Raw genomic sequence first — 26022 nt, 5'->3', positions numbered from 1 at the left:
AAACCTGCCTCATCTTAACAAGGTTATCAAACAGCATAACAGAAGACACATGTGTGACTGTGCAGCGCATTTAAAAACTTGAGTGATGAGGTAATATATTGGAGTTCAATATTTACATATTATTCAATAAAAAAAAAAAAAAATTTAAATACACCATGCAGGGGAATCAAAATGTCACAGCAGCAGCTTAAGTAAAAATGAATTATTATTATTGTCTTCAAGAATACATTTTAAAATTGCATGACAGAAAAACATGTAATTTACTGGAGTTACTGCCTCCACCAACTAGTAAAGTTACAGTTTACAATAATGTCTGTGCAGGCTCATTTAATATATGTAGTACAGAGTTTGAAGACATTTGTCTAATAAATTTGGTTCTGATAGAACACAGAGTTGCAGCCATAAATGCTTCAAGTAGAGATGTTGCTGCGGCCACAAAACTTAAAACGTAGATGCTTCACACATATCTTCAACCCGACACCCAAGATTAGTGTCACAAATTTCGTATCAGACAAGATGTTAAAATCTCCCTTTTTGTTCCTGAGTTGTGGCCAGAAAAGTGTTTTTGCAGAATATTATGTTTGTCACAGTAAATAAGACCCTTCACCTTTTGGATATAAATTAGATATTTGAGTGTTAGCATATTAATTTTTGAGTTATGTCCAAAAATGGGTTTTGTGAGCTGTCAGTGACCTTTGACCTTTGACCATCAGAATCTAATCTGTTCATACCTTGAGTCCATGTGAACGTTTGTACTAAATTTAAAGAAATATTCTGTATATTGGTGGAGATATCATGCTCACAAATGTCAGACAAACAGACTAACGTACACTCCAAAAACATAACGCCTCCAGCAGGCGCAGCGGCATAGTAATGTAAGTGATAAAGCCACACTTTATTTAATACGTATCTAACGTCGTGTGTTGTGTCGAGGATCGGACACTCGTGCACAAGTTTTAGCGTGAAGTGAGTTTGATGGGATGAAATTGAGTCCTGTCATCAAATGTAAAATGTAGCGATTCCCTGCTGCCCAGCCATATGTTTATGTTTACGACAGAACAAAAAGCAGAATATCAGAGAAGTTATGGACCTGTTATTAACAGTGGGAGACGGAGTTTATACGCTCCAGCAAAATCCTATTGGATAATGTGAAATGTGACCACAGATAAAAATAAACCAACAACAATAAAGAGCTATTATAATGGAAAGGATGAAGAAATGTACGATTCTGCATGTGTTTTTATTCCTTATTTAGTTATGTTTATATGTTCTGTGGTAATTTTCATATTTACATAATAAAGAATAATTAAATAAGATATTTTCAAGACAAAAAAACTTCAAGCATTTCCCCCTACTTCAAGCAAAAAAATGGATAAAAAAAAGAAGTATATAAAGATAAAATATAGGGTACGAGTGAATTATATATGCTTGCCAGTAAAAGATTCTGATGATAATAGCACAACTATCAGCACTGTGAATGGTTCAGACAGTGTAAGACATGTGTGAGGTCAAATATGTATATAACAAATATAAAAGCATTTTAGAGTTTCCACTTTTAATCATTGTTGGTCAACTTGTTGTGTCTCTTCTTGAGTCTCAATGTCAGTCGCCACATTCAGAGTCATGTGTGGTCTCACTAAGTGTGTAAATTATTATGTCTCAGAGCCCTCCTGACATCACCAGCTGTGTGCTCACACTGTACTTACAGCTCTTCTTCGTGCTTTTAGAAAGTCTAAATTTCCAACTCAGGACATTCACCATGTGGCTGTTTACAAGCACTTCCAAATGATTAATAACCAGCTGCTTGGTGATGGAGGATTTACATACCAATTTAAGTATACTCAGTGTGAGTGAGTGTGTGAATGAGAGACTGAGTCCTGTTTTGCCATTGAAATGAGAAGCCAGGGAAACATTTAAGTGTTTCTAATGTGGGTTAGAGCTTTAATCAATGCCATGTGGGGGTCAGGAATGGGAAATGAGAGTGGCAATAAACTGTTATAAAGTTTACAATTTACAGGGAGGCAGTTTTGGCTTCAGCTTTACAATATAACAGAGTTGTGTTTTAAAAGTCCTGCCAGAGCACCCTAATCCAGTACTGTAGAGGAGATCAAAGCTCTGATGGCATTTAAATGTAAGGTTTTTAATTCTGAGAGGACTTGTTAAAAACCCACAGGGCTAATCCTGTCATCAAGATGAATTACAAAAGGAAAAAAAAGCAAAACAAAAAAGAGAGCGCGAATGTCCCTTTGCATAGAAAATAATAACATGTGGAAAAACTCTGAAATTCCTCGGGACCACGTGGAGGTTCTGATCACTACTGTATGTGTCCAAAACTGCTTATGGATGACCTTCCTGAGTAAAAATAAATAAATAAAAATAACATGAGAATAGTTCAAATATCTACCACATGCAAAGTTTCAGTAGGAATGGAATGACTCGGTAGAGTGGTATGTCCGGGAAAGCTATGGGTTAATTTAAGACTAGGAGCAAAACCTGTTGCCAATTAGGAGCAGTGAGCGCCACATGTGGGCTAGACGTAGCTATCTCCAGAAGGGGCAAAGGGGGAAGAAACCGCGGTGCGCGCGATGGAGACAAGCTGAATGACTCCGCAGTCCCGTGTTCAAGTTCAGTCGGCAGTTACAGGTACGTGCAGTTACTAATATGATGGACTCTTAAGGACATGATCAAAAAGGATCCACGAGACTGAAGGATTGATGCGTAAAAGGGGCCACCTTTCACATGTGGCCTGTTTACATTTTTAACCCTGAGGATTGCAACATGGCACGTTTTTCTGCGATATTTGTACTCTTTATCACAACTATCCTCGGCACGGGGACCGTATCTGAGATCTGCCGGGGGACGCGCTGTTTTTCTGGCCAGGACTGGAGCAGACCGTGCATCGGAGCGCACTGCCAGGGGCGCACGGACACATCCGCGTCCCGACGGCAGTTTCACCACTCTGCACAGTCCAGGCAAGGACAAGCCTATCCGAGTTACCAACAGGATGCTCGCTTCAGTCACCACCAAGCCCAGAGTGCGCCGTTAGCACCGTACACCATCGTCCAGCCTCAGCACGGAGGCTTTACGCAAGCCGCAGGTACGGATGGCAGGAGGACAAACCCGAGGACCGTCACAGCGGAGGTGTTTCATCCAGGGTGTGCCGGTGGTACCTGTCCGACGACAGTCTCTCATCACCCCACAAATGATGACAGTGCAACGCGGGAGTGCAAAGGAATTGGATGTAAACTGCCCTCCCGCTTGCGCCAGAAGCAGAAGCCCTGCATCGGAGACGGTTGCAGTACGCATGGAGGAGATGACGGGAGAGGAAACTCTTCACCTGTTCATGTGACGGACAGAGCGGCACAGTTTCTGGATGAGCTCCCAGACTTTGGGTCGGAACATGGTGCATGGATACAGCTGTCATGTGACATGAAGCCAGGTAAGTGTCAGAAAAGAGAGCGAAACTAAACTGCAGCCTTTTTGTGAGAAAACGATAATCTCTTCAGGTGCCATGTCAAACTTGTTTTTCTTTGCCACAGGGACCAATGAGGTCCCCTCAGAGGATGCTCTTGTCCTGCAGCTGCAGCTGTCTAAGAGCCAGGAGAGGCTGGTCGAGGCCCTCCGGGGCCAGCAGAGTGAGGTGAAGGAGCTGCAGAGGCTCCTGAGTGACCAGCAGGGGACGCTGGTCAACCAGCAGAGAGAAATCCTGGAGCAGCAGAGGAGGATGCATGAACAGATGGAGCAAGTAAGGCTGCTGTGATTTATGACGAGGAAGATGTTAAAAGTTGGTGGTTTTGTAATTGGGCAATGATCTAAGAAATATTATGAAAGGGTGGAAAACACATCATCTATAAAAGTTTTATTTTGCTGACCTCTGTGTGATCAATTCCATGTGTTGATCAAAGGTAGAGCACAGTGGAGATTAAATTAGGACATGTATATGCAGATTAATCTCACATTTTGTAAAGTAATTTGTGTATTCATATGATTATCGCTGTGATCACACTAAAACTTTTCATATTTTACTTGTACTTCCAGGTAAAAGCTCAGTATAACATATTGATGGACAGCATCAAACAGACATCCTTCCAGAACCTGCAGGGGGAGCTAGACAGTCACATGGAAACCTTGAGTGGGCAGGTTCGAGCCCACCAAGCACAGCAGGCTCTTTCTTTACACAAGGTGGACATGGAGGCCAGTGTGATGGAGGTGAGCTGCAAGTTCAATCAGTACACGCGTGTTCAAAATGTTATATAAACTACAACCTGTCAGTAAATGTGATATCAGATATTAGAGGCTTCACTAATTTGTAACTATATGGATATATCACAAAGTATCAATGAGCTACTGTAAAAGCCAACCTGATATCATACCAATGTGTGTACTACACCCGTCTGTCCACTAGAGGGTATTGCGTGACAATGGTCATTCAATAAAGTACAAAATGGCAGATGGTTGACCAGCAGGCCTGGATTTGAGTCTGGGATAAGGCGAGCAGATTTTTTTCCTTTAGTAATGCAATTGTTTTTTTTCCCCAGGCCACCACAATACAAAAAGGTGACACACAGCCCTCTAGTGGAGTGCCGCGTGTACTGCACACTTTGGTGTGATATTGTGTTGTACACACACTTTGCCTTGTCTATACATGAAAAGTAAGGTGCCCTAAGTGCAGCCACCAAAAATCCTGTGGTTAGGGTTCGGAAAAGGTTTGGGTTAAAATAAATAATTGTTAAGTAATGTAAGTTACTAACGAAAATTAAATAGCCTACAAAAATTGTTTTTATGTGACTTTTATTACATAAAAGAAATCCACATTGACTTTTACTTTCTCCTGGAATTGCGCACTAGTTATGCGAGTGAACCTCCCGTGTTTGTTCCATCCAACTATCCTCGACTTTCTCCCTTCTCGGACTTTGTCACTTTTTCACATGAGGAGGTTCATGTTCATCTTTAACCCAGGTCAAACATGTGTGTGCTTTTCACACTTGGTCGAGGCAAAATGTGACTCTGACATGGTTTCATGGTTTTACATGCTTCGGTGGGATTTAACTGCACCTTAGAAGAATCTTTAGCAATTGAGCCCAAGAGTTTGTCCATGCTTTCCTGCATGCATCTCGATGATTGAACTAGCATACATTATATGGACGAGACAAGGAAGATATCTGCAATATATGACATCTGGTGAACAGCTACTACTTCTACTACTGTTACTGTTCAGTTAATCTCTGTATCATCATGTGTGATGCCATCAGATGGGTCGGTCCCTGTTGGCCTGTGGCACCTGCGGCCCTGAGGAGTATTGCGACTTCAGCAGTGGTCATCCTCGCTGTGAGAAGTGCACCATCTGTCCCGCCGGTTTCTTCCTGGTCGCCCAGTGTTCAGTCCACGCAGACAGGATCTGCCAGGTTGGCATTATTGTCTTTTCAACATGAAGTAGCTTTTAATCTTCTTTTTACCACGTTATGCATGGGTTGTTTTGTTGGTGGGTCCATCAGCAATAGCAAACATGGTTTCTTCACATAATGTTATCGAATAGTTTGCCATGACAGAAGAAATGAGAGGAAAGATTGAAGGTATAAATGTTTGTGTACCGTCTAATTGAAACAAGCCTGTTGATTCACTTTCTTCTCGCCGCATCTTGACAGGACAGAGATGAATGTCTTGAAATAGCTGATCTGTGTGGAGATCAGCAGAAGTGTCTCAACACTCCAGGTACTAAGAATTACTGCGAACATTTGATAATATCCTCGTGTACTGAAGCTAATATATCCCAACATTCCCATATTTTCCATCTTGTTGACTTGCTGAACCACTGATGAATGCTGCGATGTCACCAGGTGGATTCAGGTGCCAGGACATGACAGAGCGAGACGCCCACTCCGGGATGTGCGGTCACGGCTACTTCTACAACTCGGACATGGACGAGTGTCAGGCCTGCAATGAGTGTGACGGAGAACCGGTGGGTTCACCTTGTACCTTCACCACAGACGCCCTCTGCTCGGGCCCTGCTGCCAGCGACAGCGCTCTCTCTCTGTCCTGGGCCGGCGACGTGAGTCTGCTGGGGTCAAAAGGCCACATCCTGGCTCATGCCTTCCCCAGCGTGCAGCTCCAGATCCAGGGACGAGGTGATGCAGGTCTGGTTTCCGCCGAGGACGGGCGCCTGGTGATGAGGCAGCACGGTCTGGTCTGGCTGGATGAGAACCTCTCGGTGAGCCACGGCTGCCGCAGCTTCATCCAGGTGTGTCTGCGCATGAACAGCACAGACGGCTCCGAAGGTCGCGACCTCAGCGGCGTGCGGGTGGAACAGCGGGAGGGAAGGTCGCTCCAAAGCGTCAGCATCAGCGGGGTGGCGGAGGTCGCCCCGGGTCACATCATGTCCCTCTTCCTCCGGAGCGCTAGCCTCCACTGTAACCAAAGCAGTGAAGGTCTGCAGCTGTACGACCCCGCTGCAGCTCAGCTCAGCCTCTTCTGGCTCTCTCACGACACCGGGGCTGTTGCCATGACAGCACAGGCAATGGTCTCCGCACATTACCACACAAACTACCGGCCAGTCTTCCGTACCACCTCCACCTCCGACCCTTACGTTGTGGGATTGACTCACGACGGCCGCGGGATCCGTTTTGCAGAGAGTGGCACCGTGCGTTTTGTGTTCCAGCAGGCGTTGTACTCGATGGGTCAGGTCTGTGTGAGTGAGGGCTTCCAAATTTTGGCTTATCTCAACTATAATGGAACCAGCACGGAGCTGTCCCGTGCCTTCAAACCAGGAGTCCACTACCGGGACACATCCATATCTCTGACTGGAGCGGCTAAAGTTGGCCCTGGGGACACGCTGGGCTTCGAGATCCTCTCTCCTGCTCAGTGCAACGTACGCTTCTTTGGCGACGAGACCGGCATCAGTATTCTCAGTCTGGTTTGGGTCCCCGCTGCCATTTCTTCCTCTCTGTCTGCCTCTGTGGCCCACACCGGCCTTCCCTCCGGAGCAGTTCGAAACAAGCCACTGTTCTTCCACCAGACCAGCCCCCAGGTGTCCCAGATGGGGCTGCTGGCGAAAGGATCCGCAGTTCAGAGACGAGATTTTGTCTTCAGGGAGAGCGGCACTGCCAGCGTGGCTCTGGACCTCAAACTCATTCACTCCTGCAACTTGGTAAAGGTGACTCTGCTCAGGCGAAGTGATTCGGCGGGTTCAGAAGGGGGCCGTGACGTAGAAGGGCCGCGGCCCGTCCTTGTGGCCCAGCAGGTGGCCGGCCAGATGCCTGAAGGCAGCCACTGGGCCAGTGTGAGTCTACGGGCCTCCTTCCAGGTTCACAATGGCACCACGGTTTTCTTCACACTGGACTGTGTGCGTGGACGCGTCAACCAGATCAGCCACCAAACAGGAAGTGGGGTGTCAGTCCTCTGGGTGGCAGCTTAACAAAGGAAAGCCAAACGTCGATGTTGTTTCTTCGTGATTTCAGTTCAGAAGACTTCATGTTAATCCATTTATAGGATGGACTAGTTTCATTGGCTTGTTTTTAAAGGAATTGTTAGAATTTTTTAAAACTATGCTCATAGATTGATACTACTCTCACATCTGTCAGTTTTAATATTCAGCCAGCAGCATGTTAGCAGAGTGGAGAGGTAGGAAAGAGTTACCCCGACTCTATTCACAAGTAACAAAAACACCTACTAGCACCTTTAAAACTCACTAATTGTCATATATTTTGTTTGTGTAATGTGTACAAAAAAAAACAACCCACAAAGTGTAAAAGCAAGAATTTGTGATTATTAATTTATATTCAGGCTTGCTGTTTCCTCCGGGCTTCCAGTCTTTATGCTAAGCTAAGCTAACTAAACATTTATATTTAACTAATAGGTATGAGTGGTGTCAACCTTCTCATTTAACTCTGGTCTAGAAACTGAAGAACATTATTTTCCAGACCTTGAACTAACTCTTCAAGCTGCTTGATTTTATAGTGATTAGCATGCAGCTAATTTGACTTTTTAAAGACGATTTTGTTTTAAAAACAAGCTTAATATGACCTGAGTATTTAAAAGTGTAGCATTCTGCATCAGTCATATTTATATAATGAAAACACGAGTACCGTGTCAGGATTTCTACACAGGTACAAACGATGAGTCTAAACTGTGTTCATGCTTCTTGTGGCTTGAGTTTTCTGCTTCTTTTATGTTCTAAAAATTCTTTGTTTCTGTCTTTTATTTATGTAATTCAGTTACTCTGTTGATGCCAAAGGACTTTCAGATCATTGTGGTTGTTCTGCTGGCCCTGGTTTTCATTCAGGAGTGTGTTTTTTTAAGATCATGTGTTTCATGTTAGCCGCCATTTTCTAATGTGAATATCTCCTGCATGCCTTGTTTAATGACCACTTTGTGCCTGTTACGGACTTGCAGAGAGTCACTAAGGCTCCATCGAAATGAAACTGCTATTTTAAATATTAACACCTGACAATATAGTTACTGTTTACCCAAACCAAGCTGTAATTAAGTGTATATTTGATCTTTTCTAGTAAATCCAATAAAAATCGGTTTGTTTAACAGATGTTTTTGCTGAAACCTCTGTGTAAGGACTTTGCTTGGTGTGACATGGAGTGCGGTTTAAAGTGAAATGTCATCTTATCCACACACACAAAAAAAAGGAGTTAAAGGTTTTTTTCTGAGTTAAAAACTTGAATTCCAAATACTTACACACACCCTTGCTTGTTTCTGTACACTTTGGGGTTTTACCTCTACAGCTTTTGCCTGGTGTGACCAGTAGCTACCTTACAGCGGCTAATGTTAGTTCAGTGTACACAGAGCTGTGTAAATGAGTCCCTTCACTGCCTATATGACTCTTACCTACTTGTCCTATTGTTATTACTACTATTATGTTGCAGCAGTTACCGTTATTAGCGTGTTTTAGCTTTGCCATTTGAAATGATTAGGATGCAGCTGCTCTTTGGCAGAAGTAGATTAGCTATTAAATATCCACAGCTTGTCTACAATTGTAAAACTAATTTAAAAAAAAAAATGTTGATTTAGATTTTATTTTGTTTTTATTTATTTAAGATATGAAAGGATAACAATCACAATACAGCAGTGGTGGAATGTAAGTATATCTACTCAAGTACTATACTTAAGTACAAATTGAGGTATTTCTACTTTACTTGAATATTTCCCCACTTATAGCAGCAAAATATTGTTCTTTTTACACCACTACATTTGTCTGACAGCTTTAGTAAGTCGTTACTTTTAAGGTTTCTGATTAAATGCTCACTTATGTGTTGAGAAGAATTATCAATTTTTTTTATGCTAAATAACCGGAAAACCCATTTAGATTCACTGGAAAATGCATTGTTTTTCCAATCTTGTTGACATTTTAGAGAAACGTGGTTAGAAACAAAATAAAATAAAAAATTATTTTATAGGTATCTATATAATTCATTACTATGTAGATCAAACTAAACAGTACATGAAGTAGTTAATATAAGCATAACTTTAAATAACTATAGCAGTAATATTTAATCCAAAATCATCATGTACAACAGTAAAACACGGACAGTGAGCATTTACTGCATAGTACTTTTACTTTTGATACTTTAAGTAGGCTACATTTTGTTGATAATATATACTTTTACTTCAGTAAGGTTTTGAATGCAGGGATTTTATTCGAAGCGGAGTATTTTCACTGTGTGGTATTCATACTTTTACTTTAGAACCTGAATACTTCTTTCTCCACTGCTGCACATTCTCGCATGTTATAAAACAAACTGTCACTGCGTTTTCTGTAATGGCAGGATGCTCTTTTTTATGCAGAGAAGGTTTCATTTCAAATCTCCCACACGGAGCATTTAGAAACCGATAATCTGTCATGCACTAATCTCATCAAGAGCTTTTCCCTACAGGCCTCAGTCAGAGATGTGGAGCCTCAATCGAACACGGGTCTTGGTGGAAGCTGCCAGGTGTTTCCTATTGCACATCAAAGCACAGGGGTCCCTCATCATGAATCTAAACAGTTGAAATTATATTAGCCGTGTAGTTAACCTCCTAATGGCCTTCCTACACACTTCCACCGGTGACCCTCAGTTCCAGAGAGCTGCTCTGCTTTGGCACAACATCAAAAAGCACATTACGATCCTGGGCATATGTTCTATGAAAACCCGTAGACCACTTGATGTTAATATTTCAGTCTTTGAAGTCGACCTCCAGGTTAGTGTGTGCCATAAATTGCGCAATAAATCAGGACTGGTGGGGAGATTAATGCCATTAATATGCAGGTTTGAGTGCTCTAGCTCTCTCGTGTTCAAGGTTTTCAGTGTTACCACGAATGAAGCACGTGCAGCACAGTTCATGAACTAATCAAAATAGTATGCACAACCTCTGTCAAAAACTTACACGGGAGGCCAAAGACAATAAGCAGACATGAGTTGACTAACATAACAGAAAGCATGACTTGAGACAAATTGAAACCACCTCCAGGCTGATGTGTGACTGGTTGGATGAGTTACAGTGGACTAAGGAAGATAAATGTTTGAAGGAAAAAGGTCAGAGCTGCGTCTGGTGGGACCCGGTTGGCCGAGCACATTAGCACTGAGGGTAACGGAGCACAGATGGAGGAGAAGGCAATCATATGAGCGTGTCAACAGGGTGTGGATGTATTATTGGTCAGAACATGTCTTTTTATATAGAGACATTATTAGATGGCGTTTAGAGTTTGTTTCAGTATTCTCAGTTTTTATGAGCTTTAAGATACAACAGAAAATGGAATTTAATGTCATGAAACTAAATAATAACACGCAGTTAATCCTTATTCCTAATATCCTAATTGCCTTCATCCTCCCTCCCACCATTCCTGCTACCTGTATATCTGTGCACCATATGTAGCCCAGTTCACTGTCCAGCTCATAGTACACTCAAAGTCTGGCAGGTCGTCTCTGTCTGGCTGAGAAGTGTGTGTGCACCACACATACCTGCTAATGTAAGACAAGGCTAGAGGTTCAGGTTCATTGTGGACACAAGTTTGAAGAAACATTTGTCTAAATATCAGTTATTTGTCTATAACTTGTGTTTTTATTAAGTAATTCCTCAGAAAACTGATGTAATAGAGTAGCTTTCACTCTAAAAGAAACACTATTCAGATATTTAGACAAATGTTTCTTCAAACTTGTGTCCACAATGAACCTGAACCTCTAGCCTTGTCTTACATTAGCAGGTATGTGTGATGCACACACACTTCTCAGCCAGACAGATAGACGACCTGCCAGACTTTGAGTGTACTACGAGCTGGACAGTGAACTGGGCTACATATGGTGCACAGATATACAGGTAGCAGGAATGTGAAGAGAGGGCAGGTGCACTCTAAACTTTTCCCTCAGTGCTGCAACAATCAGGGCAGGAGGAAGAGAGAAATATACACAGGGAAGCTGGTAGAGGACATAAGACTTACGTTTTTGAGAAGGAAACCAAACCAAGAGAAAGAAAGTGAGAAATGGGCCGCTCTTGTGTCGGTGCATCTGGAAGCAGTTCTCCAGTGTTTTGAACTTTTCCTCCCCACAATCCACTTTGAACTCGCCCAGATGCGTCCCACAGTTTCTACACTCTGCAGAAAGTCAAAATGTTTTAGGTTACAATCCAACTTTTTGTACAGCTTTGGATCACAGGTCTCCGACACAAACATTATGAAAAGATAACCAACCCAGGAAAGTTTTAAAAGTAACATCTGAGCTGTCGGCTACAAAAGAATCCGATCATAATCTTCATAATACAGTTTGTTTAAGTCCATTATAATACTCTGGTTTTACATATTACAAAATATATAATAAACATGTCATTGGTTTCACTATGATTTCCTCCAATGTTTCAATTTTCCATATAAGACAGCATACATAAGTGGTGCAACACTGCCCTCTACAGGAAATAATGACAATATAAATGAATTTTGGTGGAGTTAAAATTTATTATTACTTCAGATATATATATATATATACTGTATATACTACATTTAAAATGTTATTACAACAGGTTAAGAATTACTTCTTCCATATAATTGCTAAATAATTTGTTGTACTTTGTCAGTTTTAAATAAAATTAGTTAAGACACAATAACATACATGACTACAGACAGTGTGTGGCCATATCAATGATTGCACTTTATGGATTACAGAGAAAAATGAATGTCTTATTAAATATCATTCTTAATATCTAACAGTCTTCTTTTGCAGTAAAATTCTTTACTCAATGACAACAAGAAAAAAATCAGTTGTGTAATAACAGATGTGAGAACAAGGCAGTTTGTGAGCTGAAAATGAGACTATGAAGAGTTAAAAATCCCACTTAGCAATTAGGGACATGAGTACAAAAAGCCAATACTGTACTTAAAGCAAACGTGATTCGGTAAATCGGCACTTCAGTGTTGAGAGTTGCAGCAAAGTAAGTCACTTGCATTGCTTTAATCTTATGAAAGGCAAAGACTGGATGATGAACAAGAAAAATTATGAAAGTGGTAAACTATAAAGAGCTGCATATCATATGTCATACTGAGCAGCAGCGGCCTCTTAATGTTTCCAGTTTTGGGATGAGCTTGAACTGGTGGATTAAAGCTGAAAAAGACCTGCTGCTTGTGACTGAAGGACTTGACTGATATTATCTGTTTGGATAAATATGCGTGCATGATGCTCAGTTCATAATAATGAAAATATAAAATAGGTTACATAACTCTGCCATTATGCTGTGAAATGGATCACAAACATTTAGTGCATCTCTGCTGTATATCGGACCGTAACTGTAAGAAAGTTCCACTGAGATAATATTCTTGAAAAGTGTGTATTTAAAGACTATGAATGCAAGTTTACTGTGTGTAAAACACCAAACTGTTTAATACCGAGATGTTTTTTTGGTCCGTGCTGCAAAGAGAACTGTCTGTCTCCGAAAGGGAGACAGGGAGGAAAAGGAAAGTAAGTAGGATGACAGACAGAAAGATCCACAAAGTGAGTGAGTAAAGGAGACGGATGATTACAGAGGAAAGACTGTGTGGTTTAATAAGGCCAGCAGGAGGAGGCTGCGACATGTTTTAGTGGAGGATCTCAATGAGAAGGCGTTTGAAGTCTCCGCCACACTCAGAGTCCAGAGCGTCTTTCAGAGTGACGTCGTACTTCTCCAGGTACATGTCCTTCACCGTGTCCAGGTCGATCTGTTGGTTAATGACATAATAATGGTGTTATAGTCTACAGTGGCCGTGTTTGTGATCATCTCCGTGCACACACACTCGCCTCAGAGCGGCCGACGATGACGCGAATGAGCGTGTCCTCGTCGGTGCCCGCTCCTTTCATGGCAGCGTTAAGGCGTCGGGCAAAATACAGCTGCGGGTTCTTAGCACACCTCACTGTAAATCACACACGCAGCGACGGCAGGTGTTACTGAAGCAATGAATATCTGGTATTTAATTGACCGATGAATGATCGTGTTCCTTCTTACCCAGAGTGATGTAGCACTCCTTCAGGGTTCCTGTGGCCTCAGTGTCAATGGTGTCCAAGATGTCTGTTCCCGAAAGCTGCAAGAAAACGAGTTTACACAGGAGACCTGAGAACATTTAAAACTACAGCATCTGAAATGACGTAACATACGCAAAATTGAACCCCCATTGCAAAAAGCAATCTTGGCTTGCAGGACTGGTTTCAGTACGTACCGCCTCGTAGGCCTTGAAGGTGGTCTGAAGCTGCAGGTAGTTCCTGTGTGTCAGGATGTAGGTGAAGGTCGACTCGTCTGTGCCAAACCGGCCTTCTCCTGCCTGACGAGTGCACGCAGAGAAAAAAACACGACTTTTGTTTCAGGTTTAGGTGTCTCTTAATTATCACAGATTGTCACAGATCTGAAATGTTTTGAAGAGAGTCCATTCATTCATTACAGAATAATTCCTCTTTTATTACAGCTTGGATCAATATTTTCATTTTTTTTTTGTCATCAGGACCATCAGAAACAATAAAAATGTAAGTTAATTGATGAGATCCCGGACCACAGTCAGTGTAATGCTGTATAATCTTTATAGCAGCTTGTAAAGCTGTAATGGTGCACATGCAGGAGCTCAATGCTAACATCAACATGCTAACCTGTTTACAGTGGCTACATATTAACATGCTAATGCTATACAAGGTATGCAAATAGCCACGTTAGCCATCTTAGTTCTTCTTATTGGTCAAATGTAACTAAATACATTTACTCAAGTATTTTATTTAGTTTTACGTGACTCGAATATATTTTGGAGGCAAATATTTCACTTTGAACTCTACTACATTTATTTCAAAGCTTTGGTTAGAAGTTATTTAAGTGCTCTATAAATAAAACCTTACCTATTTATTTGGTAGATTCAGATTATTATTTATGAAATAAAATTCAACTAATAAATGATCCTGTAATATTATAGATTTAGCTACCCAGGAGTTTAAAATGTAATTAAATTACCTCTAACTGCAACAATAAAGTGATTTACACATCAAGTAATCAATATTTATAATGCAATCATATAATATATGTGATTCTGAAATGGGCCATTCTGCAATGAGTACTATTTTAATGCTGTACTCTTACTTAAGTAAGATTTTACTGAATGCAAGCCTTTTACTTGTAGCACAGTAGTTGTACACTGTAGTATTGTTAGTTTTACTTAAGTAAAGGATAAAAAAAAAAAGTCTTTCTAGCATTCTTACACTTGCTAATTACATTATGTTTGCAGGTATTTCAGGCAAATCCATCCAATAGTTGTCCAAGACACGTCGCTAAAAACCCCAAATCTGAGATATGCGAGTGATGGACCAACCGACCAGCAGAATAATTTGTGGTTAGCGTCTATTCTTTGAAACATACTGTATGAACAACAAAATCCAAGTGCAGAGACGCCTACTTTGTCTCTTATTTACATGACTGTGAAACATCATTCATGAAACTTCACTCCTTGGCTGAGAATTTGCACACAGATCACACGATCCAGCGCTATAATAAAAGCCACAGTGCAGCATTAAAAAACAGCTTCGATTCATTAAATTTTAGACATGTGGGATTTTCTTGTCATCCTGGGATCACATGTTTAAATGCCTAAATCTAGGATCGCATTACTCCATAAATATCAGCGTGATTTAAAGGGTAAACCATAATATGGCCTTTAGATTCGAGGGAATTACACAGCACAGACCTCATCTGAGAGCGTACCTCAAACAAAGACGCAGCATCTTGTTCGGCTAAACCCTCGTCCACCTCGTAGCCCTCGTCCCTGCTCGCCTGCAGAGACAGATACAGCAGAGATATGAGGAGGGCTTTAAGACGAGGAAATGTGAGGAAGAAAGACTTAGTGAGCAGAGGCAAGGTCAAAGACGGTGAATTACAAAAATAATATCAGGCATTTAATGGGACAACAATCATCTGCTCCTCGTTAATGGGAAATATTCGAAGGCCTTGCTGCAAAACATGAGTCACTGAGTGTTTGTCTTCTTTTTTCTGGGAGGAGGAAGAGAGAGGGGAAGCAGAGAAGGGTGGAAGCACAGAAAGAGCTGGGGATGGCATTGAGGCTGAGGCATGCCAAACAATGTGCTGAATGTCCCAGTAGGCGAATCGCAGCCTGGAGAACACAAGTGCACTTCTCTTTACTGCTTCCTTCCAGATTCAAGAAGCACAACTAAAAAAAGCACTTCCTGCTGAAAAGTCTTAAAAGTTTTTTGTTTTTTTTTACCTGCAGCAGTGCAATCAGCAGGTTCCTCACATCTCCGCTGGTATCGTCCTCGATATCTGCCTCCAGGTCGTGCTCATGCACTGAGGGAAAAACCAAAAGTCGTCACCAAGATGGTAACTCAAACTCACAAATCGACTTACAGTATCTGTGCTGCAGTCTGTGCAGCAAAAGATTTTGAAATGTGACCTCAAGATTGGGTAAAGTCAGACAGACAGGCAGGAAAACAAGAGTTACTACATCATGTTGACATTTTAATAAGATGTGCTGGTTAACAGGCCAAACTTTCCAGTAAGGAAGGATTATGAGATTGGTACATAGCTGCTTTGTATGACTCAACATAGAAGACAACCCACCCGCAACGTAGGCCTCCTTGTAGCTCAAGATGTTCTGTTGGGAGAGAGAAGATGAGCTTCAGTCAGCTGAACATGTGACAGCAAAGAAACACGTTTACATCTTTCAAAATACATAACAATCATAAATACCGCTTGGTATGTTTTCTGAAAACCAACCGCAGCACCGCTTTCTATTCTGGCGTTCCATTATTTATGGTATTCAGGAATTTGTCTTTCTTTCTGGCTTCAATTCAATAGAAAGATTAATCAGCAATTAATTAGGTTTCAAGGACCATTGTGTAGGATTTAGTGGGATCCATTGGTGGAAATGGAATATAATACTCATAATTGTGTTTTTATTCGTTTAATCACCTGAAACCTTAGAATGAGCCCTTCATATAAACAGAAGGAGCAGGTCCTCGTTTCATGTTGACCCGCCATGTTCCTACAGTGCAGGAGGCCAGAACACTGACTCAAAAGAGGGCTTTTCGTGTTTTTTCAACATCAGTGTAGATGTCACAGGAGGGAATCTATACTTAACAACATGATAAGATCATGTGTTTATTGATATTTAGCTGAATATAGAGCTGTATTTTGTGGCACGTATATTTTAAGTCCAAAAGAATGTGAATGTTTTCCTTGCAAAGCTGCATTACTGGTGCTGCAAACATTATATGTCTGTTCAAACTGTTTTCATTTATTTTGAATACTCATGAGATTTCATTCTTACAGAATTTTAGTCCAAGCCAAGTGAAACCTACAGCATATCCTCATTTTGGGACTTAGGGCTCAGCTCCACAGATTTCAGTTAAAAAAAAAAGAGTGAAAATAAAAACACACCGCTACATTACCACCAATCGACAGACCTCATTTGTAGCTGTGCACAAGATCTCGATCAGCACGGCTTCGTCCGTGCCCGCTCCCTTCATGGCCTTCCTCAGCTCCTTGGCGAAGTAAACATTAGGAGGGTCCAACATGGCTATGATGGCGTTCTCAAAACTACCGGTCAGCTCCTTCTTCAGGACTTCCTCCAACTCCTCAACAAACACAGAGGTCACAGGGTCCGTGGTTGTCATCCCAGTATGTGTATGTGTGTGTGTATAAAAGAGAAACAGAAGGAGTCAGGTACTTACATCGTCGTACTTTTCAAAGTAGGCCCGCTTGATCTCCACACGTTGAACTGCAGAACGATTGGCCAGGATTTGGGTAATGGCCTCTTCATCTGTGCCTGGAGAACGTGCAGCAATAAAAGGTTGGCTTAAAAAACCTTTACACACTGTATAAATACTTAACTAGCACAGCAATATTACACTACAACTAGACACCTAAAAAACATTCAATAGACTGACTCATTTCTGTTAAGACTTGGGTAAAATAGCTCTTTTACTAAAGTGACAGTTATATAAGATCAAACAGGACTGATTAACAACATATACATAAAGCTGCTCATTTATAGCACCTCCAAGAGGACAGATGCCATCACAACCCACAGTGACGTCACCCATTGGTTTGTGAACTCCTGTTTTGAAACTTTGACTCTGGGCTAGATTTGCATGAGCTGAGGAGGAGTGAGTGGTGGTTTTGACTCGATCTAATTGGGAACCCGAGGACACAACGCCCCGCCCACCTATAGCAGAAACCTGACTGGACTAAAGGCCTGTCAATCAAACAGACACACCCCCAAACATAGCTTTGAGGCCTAATATCTAATTAATGATGGAAATATTTTCAGATGGATTGCCAGAAAACTAATAACAAAGAGTGACTTTAGTGAACAACACTATAATAACTTGGCAAAAAAATGTATTGACTTTGTATACCGAGAGAAGTTGAATGGGTTGTCTATGGAACCAGAGTGTTTTTGGAGTCAACTGACTGCACCCCAGGCATGTCAATCCAGCCACACACACACACACACCCAAACATATCTCTCTTCAAGCCATTATATTTAATTAATTACTGGATTATTTTCAGAAGGACCACTAGAACACTGATCTGAGTGAATTCAGTGAATGACACCATAATGACTTGTGGAAAAACTTTATTCATTTTTAATTTCATGGAAGAAGTTGACGCCTTTTGAATGAGACTATTGGAGTCAGGGTTTGTTTTTTTTGAGCCAGACCCTGCTGGCCCTCAGTGGTATAAAACTTTAAGGCACTTTGGCATTGGCTTCACTTTTCAGACCTGTAGTCTATGTTCATTTTTAAATACAGCCTTGGGTTCAAATGCTGTTAGCAGCCTGCAGACTTTTACATTGATGAGTGCAAAATCGTGATTATATTTAGTTTTTTCATTGACAGCACATTCAACACATTACATGTTTTAATTTCAGATAAATTGGGGAAGTTATTGTTATAGGTGGATCCATCATGACCGCACTAATAGGATAATGGATGTCTTAACCACGCAAAAAGAGGAGAGGCTTCACTGGCAGTGCAATACACAGTTACTGAAAAAAGACTGAGAAATAAAAACTCACATAAACTTACCGAAACCTTTACACGCTTTTCTAATAGCTTTGATATCAGCTGTAACATCGAAGTCCTCATATGGAACTATGGTGGGCTGGGAAATAAAACAGTGGCAGACAATTTGGATATTAGTGATAAACGGTGCATTCAAAGCAGCCAGCATAACATTAAAGTGGAATAAAACGGATACAAAATATACAAAACTACTAGTTTAAAGCATTATACTGGAACTGATTAAAGGGTGACGTTGAGGAAAGGATGTATCACGGAGTTAGAGCCAGGCCGCAGTGTCGTGCAGGGGAGAGGGTGCAGCCTGTGTTGACCGCTGAGTCATGGGGCGGCGGCAGCGGCAGCAGCAGCAGCAGCGTGCAGCTTCCTCTCCTCGCCCACCCTCCGTGTAAACACAATGCGGCCTTATTGATCTGATTTCCAAGAAATTCCACGTTGCCCCCTCGGCCTGGCAGCGCCCAGTCCCTCTGCTCAAGTTAACTGCGCAAGTTCTGCTACTCGGGATTTTAAAGACTGCCCATGCGCAAAAAAAAAAAAAAAAAAAAAATTAAAAAAATAAAGCCTTGTTTTGATCTCCCGAAGAAAATAATAAAGCCATAAGTCTCCTCTGTAAGACTTTTCTTTTAAATATCTATCCCATTACATCACTACAAACTTTTCGGCACTTTAATAGTGCCTTTACACGAAGTTCCTGTGTTGCGCTCACTTCGAGCTGATGTTATTTTAGTTGTAGAAAACGTTCTTACCTGTACGTTGCCCATGTTGTTCACACCGGGGCTTCCCTGCTATGAGATACAAATAACAGCTGAGTGCTGAGTGTCCTGATGCTGCGCTGCTCCGAGGCTGATGTGTCAGACAGGATGGGCTGTTCCTGCAGGACTCAGCCCTGTCCGCTGCCGCAGGGGTGACGTCACCGCCGCTTATTAATTTAGCAGGATGGAGCAGGGTGCTGGTGGAGCTGCTGGACGTAATAGTTAACCGTTAACTAACTGCTCGTCTACTTTTATTAAAGTCTTTCTTTTACTTGCAACTCATCACGTTTGCACTTAATAATCATTTTGATGTTAAACACAAGATATTGCCCTATAAAACTTCACTACATGTATTATTAAATTTAATATAACCAACTTATAAAAGATGATGCATCAACTATAAACGAATCTACAAAATTTCCCCTCGGGGATTAATAAAGTAACTACCTAACCTAACCTAACCTAACCTACCCTAAAAGAAAATACAGTAAACGAGCTACATTAACATCCTGCTTTCAACTTAAAAGCTAACAAAACAACACTCTGACCATTGTGTCAACTAATAAGTAGGCCTACTTTTACTTTGGCTTACTCTCTTACTGCCAATAAGTTTGAAATCCCAGTCAGGTAAATAAAAGCAGGAAATGTGTTTGTGATGTGTTTTAAATGTTGTACTGTCACACTACTTGTTCTACCAGCTATTAGGTATGGTTCCAAGAGTTCAGATTGGTATTTTCAAAAATGAATCCATGTCAGACCCCCCTTCTTAATGATAAATTATAAAAAGAAGAATTCAGATCTGTTTCTTCAATAAAAGTGTCAAAACCCAGTGCAAAAGTACTCTGTTAAAAGTCCTTCAAGTGCAAATATAACAGCAAAATATACCTAAAAGTATGAAAAGAAAGTGTGCAGCAGGATTATCCCTGCCAGAGTTACTTCATTATCATATTTATATCATAGGGTAATTATTTATACTGCATAAAAATAAGAACCATTCCAATGTTGTAATTGGCCATTGTAACAATGTTATATATCTATATAGCCGATATGTAACAATGCATCATATTTCATACAAAATATAATGGTTATTTTCATGTAAATTCATAATCTGAAATAAGTAGTTTAACTGGTAATAAGAGCTGAAACTAATAATAAAGATAATTTACTCCTGAGATGTAGTGGAGTAGATCTATTAAGCAGCATGAAAAGGAAATACTTAGAGTAAGTTCTATACTGTATAGAATATACATATTGTATATAATATATATAGATATATAATGTACTGTATATACTGTGCATTTTATATTTTATACTGCTATTTTACTGCTATTTTATTGCTTTTCTATTATTCTATTATTATCTATTGCTTCCTGTATGCTGCTGTAGCGAAAACATTTCCCCTTGGGGATTAATAAAGTAACTACCTAACCTAACCTAACCTAACCTAACCTAACCTAACCTAACCTAACCTAATCTCTACGTTTCACTTTAGACCCAGTCTCATAACAGGAAACTGTAAAGGACAGTAAATACAATATAATATTTATTTCTCTCCTCATGATGGCAGTGTCGTACCACTTGTGCTGAATCAGAGTTACAGGAAGCTAAAATGAGTGTAGTTGAATTGGAAGAGTGGCAGACACAAGCAGGTGTTCTCAGGTGGAAACAACACAGAGTTTGTTGTTTTGCTTTGATAATTCAACCTCCTTCCCACTGATGAGCTCAGATTAGGGTTGCCATGGTGTCTGGGTTTTTGAAAAATGTGTGATAGAGTATGTGTGCTGGGGAGGAGTTGCATATTGTTTTCGGTTTTATAGACAGCAGCAGGTGATCGAGATATAATGTACGGATCTAATACTGATGTAAACCTCAAAAAAACAATACTGAATTGACTCTTAGCTGATATCCTTAAATGAACTGAAAATCAGATGAGTGTGGTTTTTATAGAAATATTTAATTCAGAATTGAGTATTTACTGTATGTACATGCAACACAATATGAATGTACAATAGAAATAATCCCATGTGGATGCTACAACAATTTTTGGAGCAACACTATACAGTATAACAAGCATAAGATACATGAAGTGGGAAAATGATGAGGCTTCATTTCAAAGAGTCTCAAAACATCTGAAAAGGAAAAAAAAAGCCTGTGAAAGTTCGAGAGGTGGGTCATGTTTATTTATTAAGCCTTTCCCTTTATAGATGCTGATCTTACACAGGAAGTTCCTTCCTATGTGATGAATAAATCTATATTAGAAAAATCCCCTTTTCTCCTACACTAAGCCCTTTTTAAATACCTCATGATACGTGCAATATTTTGAAATCTTTAAGGTGAGTTTTAGTGTATCACGGTCCCTGTATTTTCACTGTCATGCACACACAATCATAATGAAGCTAGACTGACCACAGTGTGTGACTGCAGGTGTCAGTAGTGGGTGGCTGACGGTTGTTGTTGTTGTTGTTGTTGGAGATGATGATGCTGACATTACTCATATTCTGTCAGCAAGAAAGTGGCCAAAAAAGAAACTTTTGTCATGCATCGTCGTGATTTTGAAAGGAAGGTGCATTCAGGCAGATGTAAAAATGGGCAACTGTGTGATAGGGAGCCCATTACTTCCATCATCCAACCCAAGTCGGGCTCGGTTTTGGTCCTTGAAAGCCTTTATCACATTTTCACTGCATGTGTAGCTACTAGTGTCTTTTTTTAAAAGATGGAACATCCAGGGCAAGAATACAGAGCAAAACAGTAAATAAATATCAACAGACGGGAGAGTCTCATGGATATTTCAGTACTGCTCGACTGTGGCTGCAAGCCATTTGAAATAGGTGTGTACATTATTGATAGCAATGCACATCGTTTCAAAAGCATCATGTGGTACATAAGGAGACAAATACCATAGGCAACAACATCTAAAGTTCCACTGTCATATTGGAGTACAAGTTGACCAATAAACATTTAGTTATTGGATGCTTGATAGTTCGCCACATGCGATGGCTTTTTTTTTTTTTTTTTTTTTTTTTTAGAAAAACACATACTGTATATGAACATTTACTGAAACATACAGTCTTCCTCAGCTGGAGTACAATACTTTGTTATTCCAAAGTTTTTCGGATCTAACTGATCATCTTCGTGCCATGAATTATTTATTTGGCCGAAAGATAAGGCATCACAGCTGTGTCTGGGGCTTTGGTCCAGCATCTCAGAGCTCATAACCCATTTTTTATTTTTTTTTATCCTTAAGTCTTGCTTGTTTTCATCTTACAGCAAGTCTCCACTGATTTAGGCTACGTGCCCTTCAAAGCATTTTTTTAATGGTTGTTAATGGGAGCGCAGCATTTTTCCAATTTGCAGCAGCGTGACAAAGTGCTGAGCACTTTTTCTGGTCTCAGTGTTTTTAGCCGGTCACCGAGAGCTGAAAAATGGTCAACTTTGGGTAAAACGTTGCACTCGTTGCTGTCAGTTTTTTCCAAGCTGTCCAATTACACTGAAGGAGGTGCGGGGCAATCGCCACAAAGACCTAACGTCATATCTTTTTCATCTCTGCAAACACCTCAGACAAAAGAACAACACTTCAAACTGTGTCCTGCTCATACGAAACAAGTCCTTAAACCCGGCTCTGTCTAACGTCTAGCTCTTGAACCAAACAATGGTACTCACCGAGATGTTTCCTCACACTAATCTCATGAACCCACATGGATCGGCAGGTCTGTCCTCTCTAACCAATCAGTCTTCCCTTCATCCAGAGCAGGTACACTCCTCTCTGTGCTGACACTTTTCCATTCTGTATTGGTTGATTACACAAACTATCTCCAAAATTAGGTTCCTTTAACAATTAACCGTTACTTCCGCGGACACGCAACCAAAGTGTCTCAGCTGAAAAAAACGCTGCTCCTCCAAAGCGCTCTCAGCTGGCCGTTTTCAGCCGGAAAAAAAAACGCTTCAGTGGACACACGGCCTCGCTGCGTGAAGTAGAATATCGTCAGCGTAGAGGGGGAGCGTATGTCAGCATTCAGTGAGCTCAGGTTAAGAATCCACTGCAGTTCTTGGATGAATGATTGTCTGATCTGCTGGTATGATTCGTTTTTAAATCACTTTGATTTACTCAATGTGGTAAAACGTACAAACTATGTAACTCTGACAAATGTGCAAGCAAAAGTGCAGACAAAACATGTCTTTTAAAGTGACTTCAAGGTTGCATTCACTTCAATGTAACAACGAGATGGTTGCTGTTTTAGCAAATAGTTACGTCTGGATTGCATCAATGGACAGCAGAATACATGTCCCTTTCCTCACAATATCTTTTCCATGAAGGTGACCCAGAGAAAAACCTTTATCTTTATCTGTTTTTTGCTTTGTTCTCTTTGCTGTCAGTCTGTGAACACCAAAAAATACAATCGTCACACCAGTCATCATGCCCTCTCCCCAGAGTCTTGCTCCTGAAAGTCCCACGGGCAAACATCAACCTTTTTTGCCCCGCTGATGACTGCAGGTTTGTAACTAGTGCCCAAAGAGCCGTCTTTCTTCTCTGGTGATTTTTTAGTCTGAGCCAAGCTGGTGTGTGAGCGCTCGGCCTCTTGGGCGCAAAGCTCCGCCCTCCTGCCCTCCATCGCCTCTGGGTCTCTCGTTGAGCTCCTCCGCCGCTCAGAAACCGGGCCGCTGCACTCTGACGACTGGCTAACCCGTCGCCTCTCGGACGGCGGCTTGCTGGAGGAGCTCCGCCTTTCTCTGCTTTTCTCCCTCGCCTTCTCCTTCTCGGCTTTGTGATTGGACGAGCAGGAGCCTTTCCGTTTCTTCTTGTGTGTGGTGGGACTGTTGCAGCTCTTCTCCTGCTTGGGCGACGGCGGGCTGGTGTAATCCCATGGGCAGATTTCAACCATCAGAGACGGGGGCTGTAAGAGGCTGCCTGTGGACTTGGAGTGGTCCGAGTGGAGCCCTTTGGGTTTCCCGTCAGTGGGTGTGACGCTTTTCTTACGCCTGATTCTATCTGGAGAGATTGAATCTGAATCTCGTACCAACATGGGCTGCTCATCAAACTCCCAGGGGCACACGTCTGGCTTGAGCGGCAGGGGTGACCTGGGCGGCCGAGACTTGCGCGTTTCCCTGCCTTCCTCCCTCTCTCCTCCTTTATCTTTGGAGCGGCGCCTGTTGGAGGGAGACTGCCCCGGTTTCTGCCTCTGCTGGGACCGACTACCTTTGCTGACCCCGGAGCTGCTGCTGCCTCTCCGGCCCACGGTGGTTTCTCCGGGAGCGATGGAAACGTGTTTCTGCGTCTTAGCTTCAGATGGAGTCTGAGGTTCCTCCAGCTCCCAGGGACAAACCTCAGACACATCATAAAGGTTCCTTCCGGTCTCAGAGCAGATGGACGGCTGGCTGCCACTCACCTGTTACAGTCAAACGGTAAAATACCAAATCAATCAATCAATTACAGAATGAAGGAAATAATTGGAGAAGCATGAGCGGCAACAACAAACAAATAGTTTTTACTATTTGTAACAGTTCGGGGGTTTACAAACGATATAAAATAATAAAAACATGCCCCAAAAATGTTCCCATCTCTAATGTGTATGCCCAACAAACCAAAAGGTATTTGGACAAAAAAGTAGCACAGTACAGTAGTTGAATGTAATATCATACACCAGCAGAGATCTTCATGTATTAAATGGTTTGTGGTACCATAATGACTCATGAAAAAAAAAATATTGACTTTAAAGTTTAAAGATGCTGTAAAGCAAATTCCAAGGTTTGCTTTTCAATACATTATAAATGTGTGAAATGAGTTTCTGAAAGCATGTGCAAAGCTTTAAAACTTTGTCGCACTGAAATGTGGAGTTAGACCGTTAAACAGTTTCTCACCCGTCTTCAACTCAGGTTTTTTTTTTTAGTTTTTCTAACCTATCTATGTCACAACAACCTATCTACGTCACAACAACCTATCTATGTCACAACAACCTATCTACATCACAACAACCTATCTACGTCACAACAACCTATCTACGTCAGATCACAGCCGGTTTATAACCTTCTGCATGGCTCCTCCTCTCACACAGTGAAACGCTATAAAAGCCTGCAGCTCATTTGAATAAGAGGACTTCAGTTCTCCTCCTGCTATAGTCAGATTGTTGTTGTACATCAGCTGGCTGCTACAGGACGTCTCCCTCCACCCGCAAGTTCATCTTTCCTGGAAGCAAGAACCTCCAAAGCAGCGCTGCATCTCTATTTAAATGTCCTACTGATGAAGAAAGGAAAAAGAGGTGGAGTGATTTCGTGAAGAGCTAAAGGAGACATTAGGATTAACACCAACAGCCGCCTCTGCAGTGATCATTTCACGGTGGATAGTTTCAACTTCCACCGGAGACAGATGGAGTTCATGGACACACCGCTCGTCCTGCAGCTCGGAGCCGAACCGACCATCGTCTTCCCGGCCGTTCATTCTCCGGTCACACCGGCACCGTCCGCCGCCGCCAGCAGTCCACCACTCAGCACAAGTTCTGTGTGCTTGTTATAATTATACTAGATAACTTTTCCACAGTAACTCGGTGTAGAATAACTTTATTTTGGTGAAATGGAAGCTAACGTGCTAATTAGCTTCTATTGAGCTCGTAGCAGAGTTCAGAGGAAAATGCTCCAATAACCGGCGATTGTTTTATGCGTGTCCATCTAGCTACGATAAGGAACTATAACATATGTAACTGTATTTTACATGTCGGGGTGATGGTAAACATGGACCAGAGGATATCTAGTCCTCCCGATTAATGAGGGTT

The 26022-nt window shown here is 41.5% G+C and overlaps 2 protein-coding genes across 4 annotated transcripts in view; both read right to left on the bottom strand.

Annotated features, from left to right (window-relative positions):
• Positions 1–11919: 11919 nt before the first annotated feature.
• Positions 11920–19410, bottom strand: LOC138207396 (annexin A13-like). Of its 3 annotated transcripts, none has more exons than XM_069164592.1 (11): positions 19253–19410; positions 18506–18591; positions 17157–17251; positions 16890–17060; positions 16045–16078; positions 15692–15771; positions 15175–15243; positions 13658–13759; positions 13447–13522; positions 13242–13354; positions 11920–13162 (listed from the first exon to the last, which is right to left on the bottom strand). In XM_069164592.1, exons 2-11 carry the CDS (start codon positions 18573–18575, stop codon positions 13043–13045), a joined length of 930 nt encoding a protein of 309 aa, XP_069020693.1. In that variant the 5' UTR covers positions 18576–18591; positions 19253–19410; the 3' UTR covers positions 11920–13042. The 3 variants fall into 3 exon arrangements, with proteins under 3 accessions (XP_069020693.1, XP_069020692.1, XP_069020694.1); XM_069164591.1 differs by having other exon boundaries at positions 18516–18591; positions 19253–19409; XM_069164593.1 differs by lacking the exon at positions 19253–19410 and adding an exon at positions 18723–18935.
• Positions 19411–21193: 1783 nt separating this feature from the next.
• The window catches only part of LOC138207302 (metabotropic glycine receptor-like), a 73636-nt gene continuing 68807 nt past the window's right edge, over positions 21194–26022 (bottom strand). The window contains exon 13 of the mRNA XM_069164439.1: positions 21194–24642. Within this exon, the coding sequence (XP_069020540.1) occupies positions 23671–24642 (972 nt within the window). The 3' untranslated portion in view covers positions 21194–23670. The remainder of the gene's footprint in view (positions 24643–26022) is intronic.

This window comes from Embiotoca jacksoni, unplaced genomic scaffold, assembly GCF_022577435.1.
Source record: "Embiotoca jacksoni isolate LCO1_2020_lvr unplaced genomic scaffold, fEmbJac1.0.p SCAF_31, whole genome shotgun sequence".
Lineage (NCBI taxonomy): Eukaryota > Metazoa > Chordata > Actinopteri > Embiotocidae > Embiotoca > Embiotoca jacksoni.
This window is presented reverse-complemented; position numbering and strand designations above follow the sequence as displayed.

What these genes read in the sequence shown, in the direction of transcription:
- LOC138207396 (XM_069164591.1), bottom strand. An exon ending in TGTGCACAGCTACAAATGAG is followed by an intron (nt 16,079 to 16,889) that starts GTCTGTCGATTG and finishes CTCTCCCAACAG; the next exon opens with AACATCTTGAGCTACAAGGA. An exon ending in CAAGGAGGCCTACGTTGCGG is followed by an intron (nt 15,772 to 16,044) that starts GTGGGTTGTCTT and finishes TTTTTCCCTCAG; the next exon opens with TGCATGAGCACGACCTGGAG.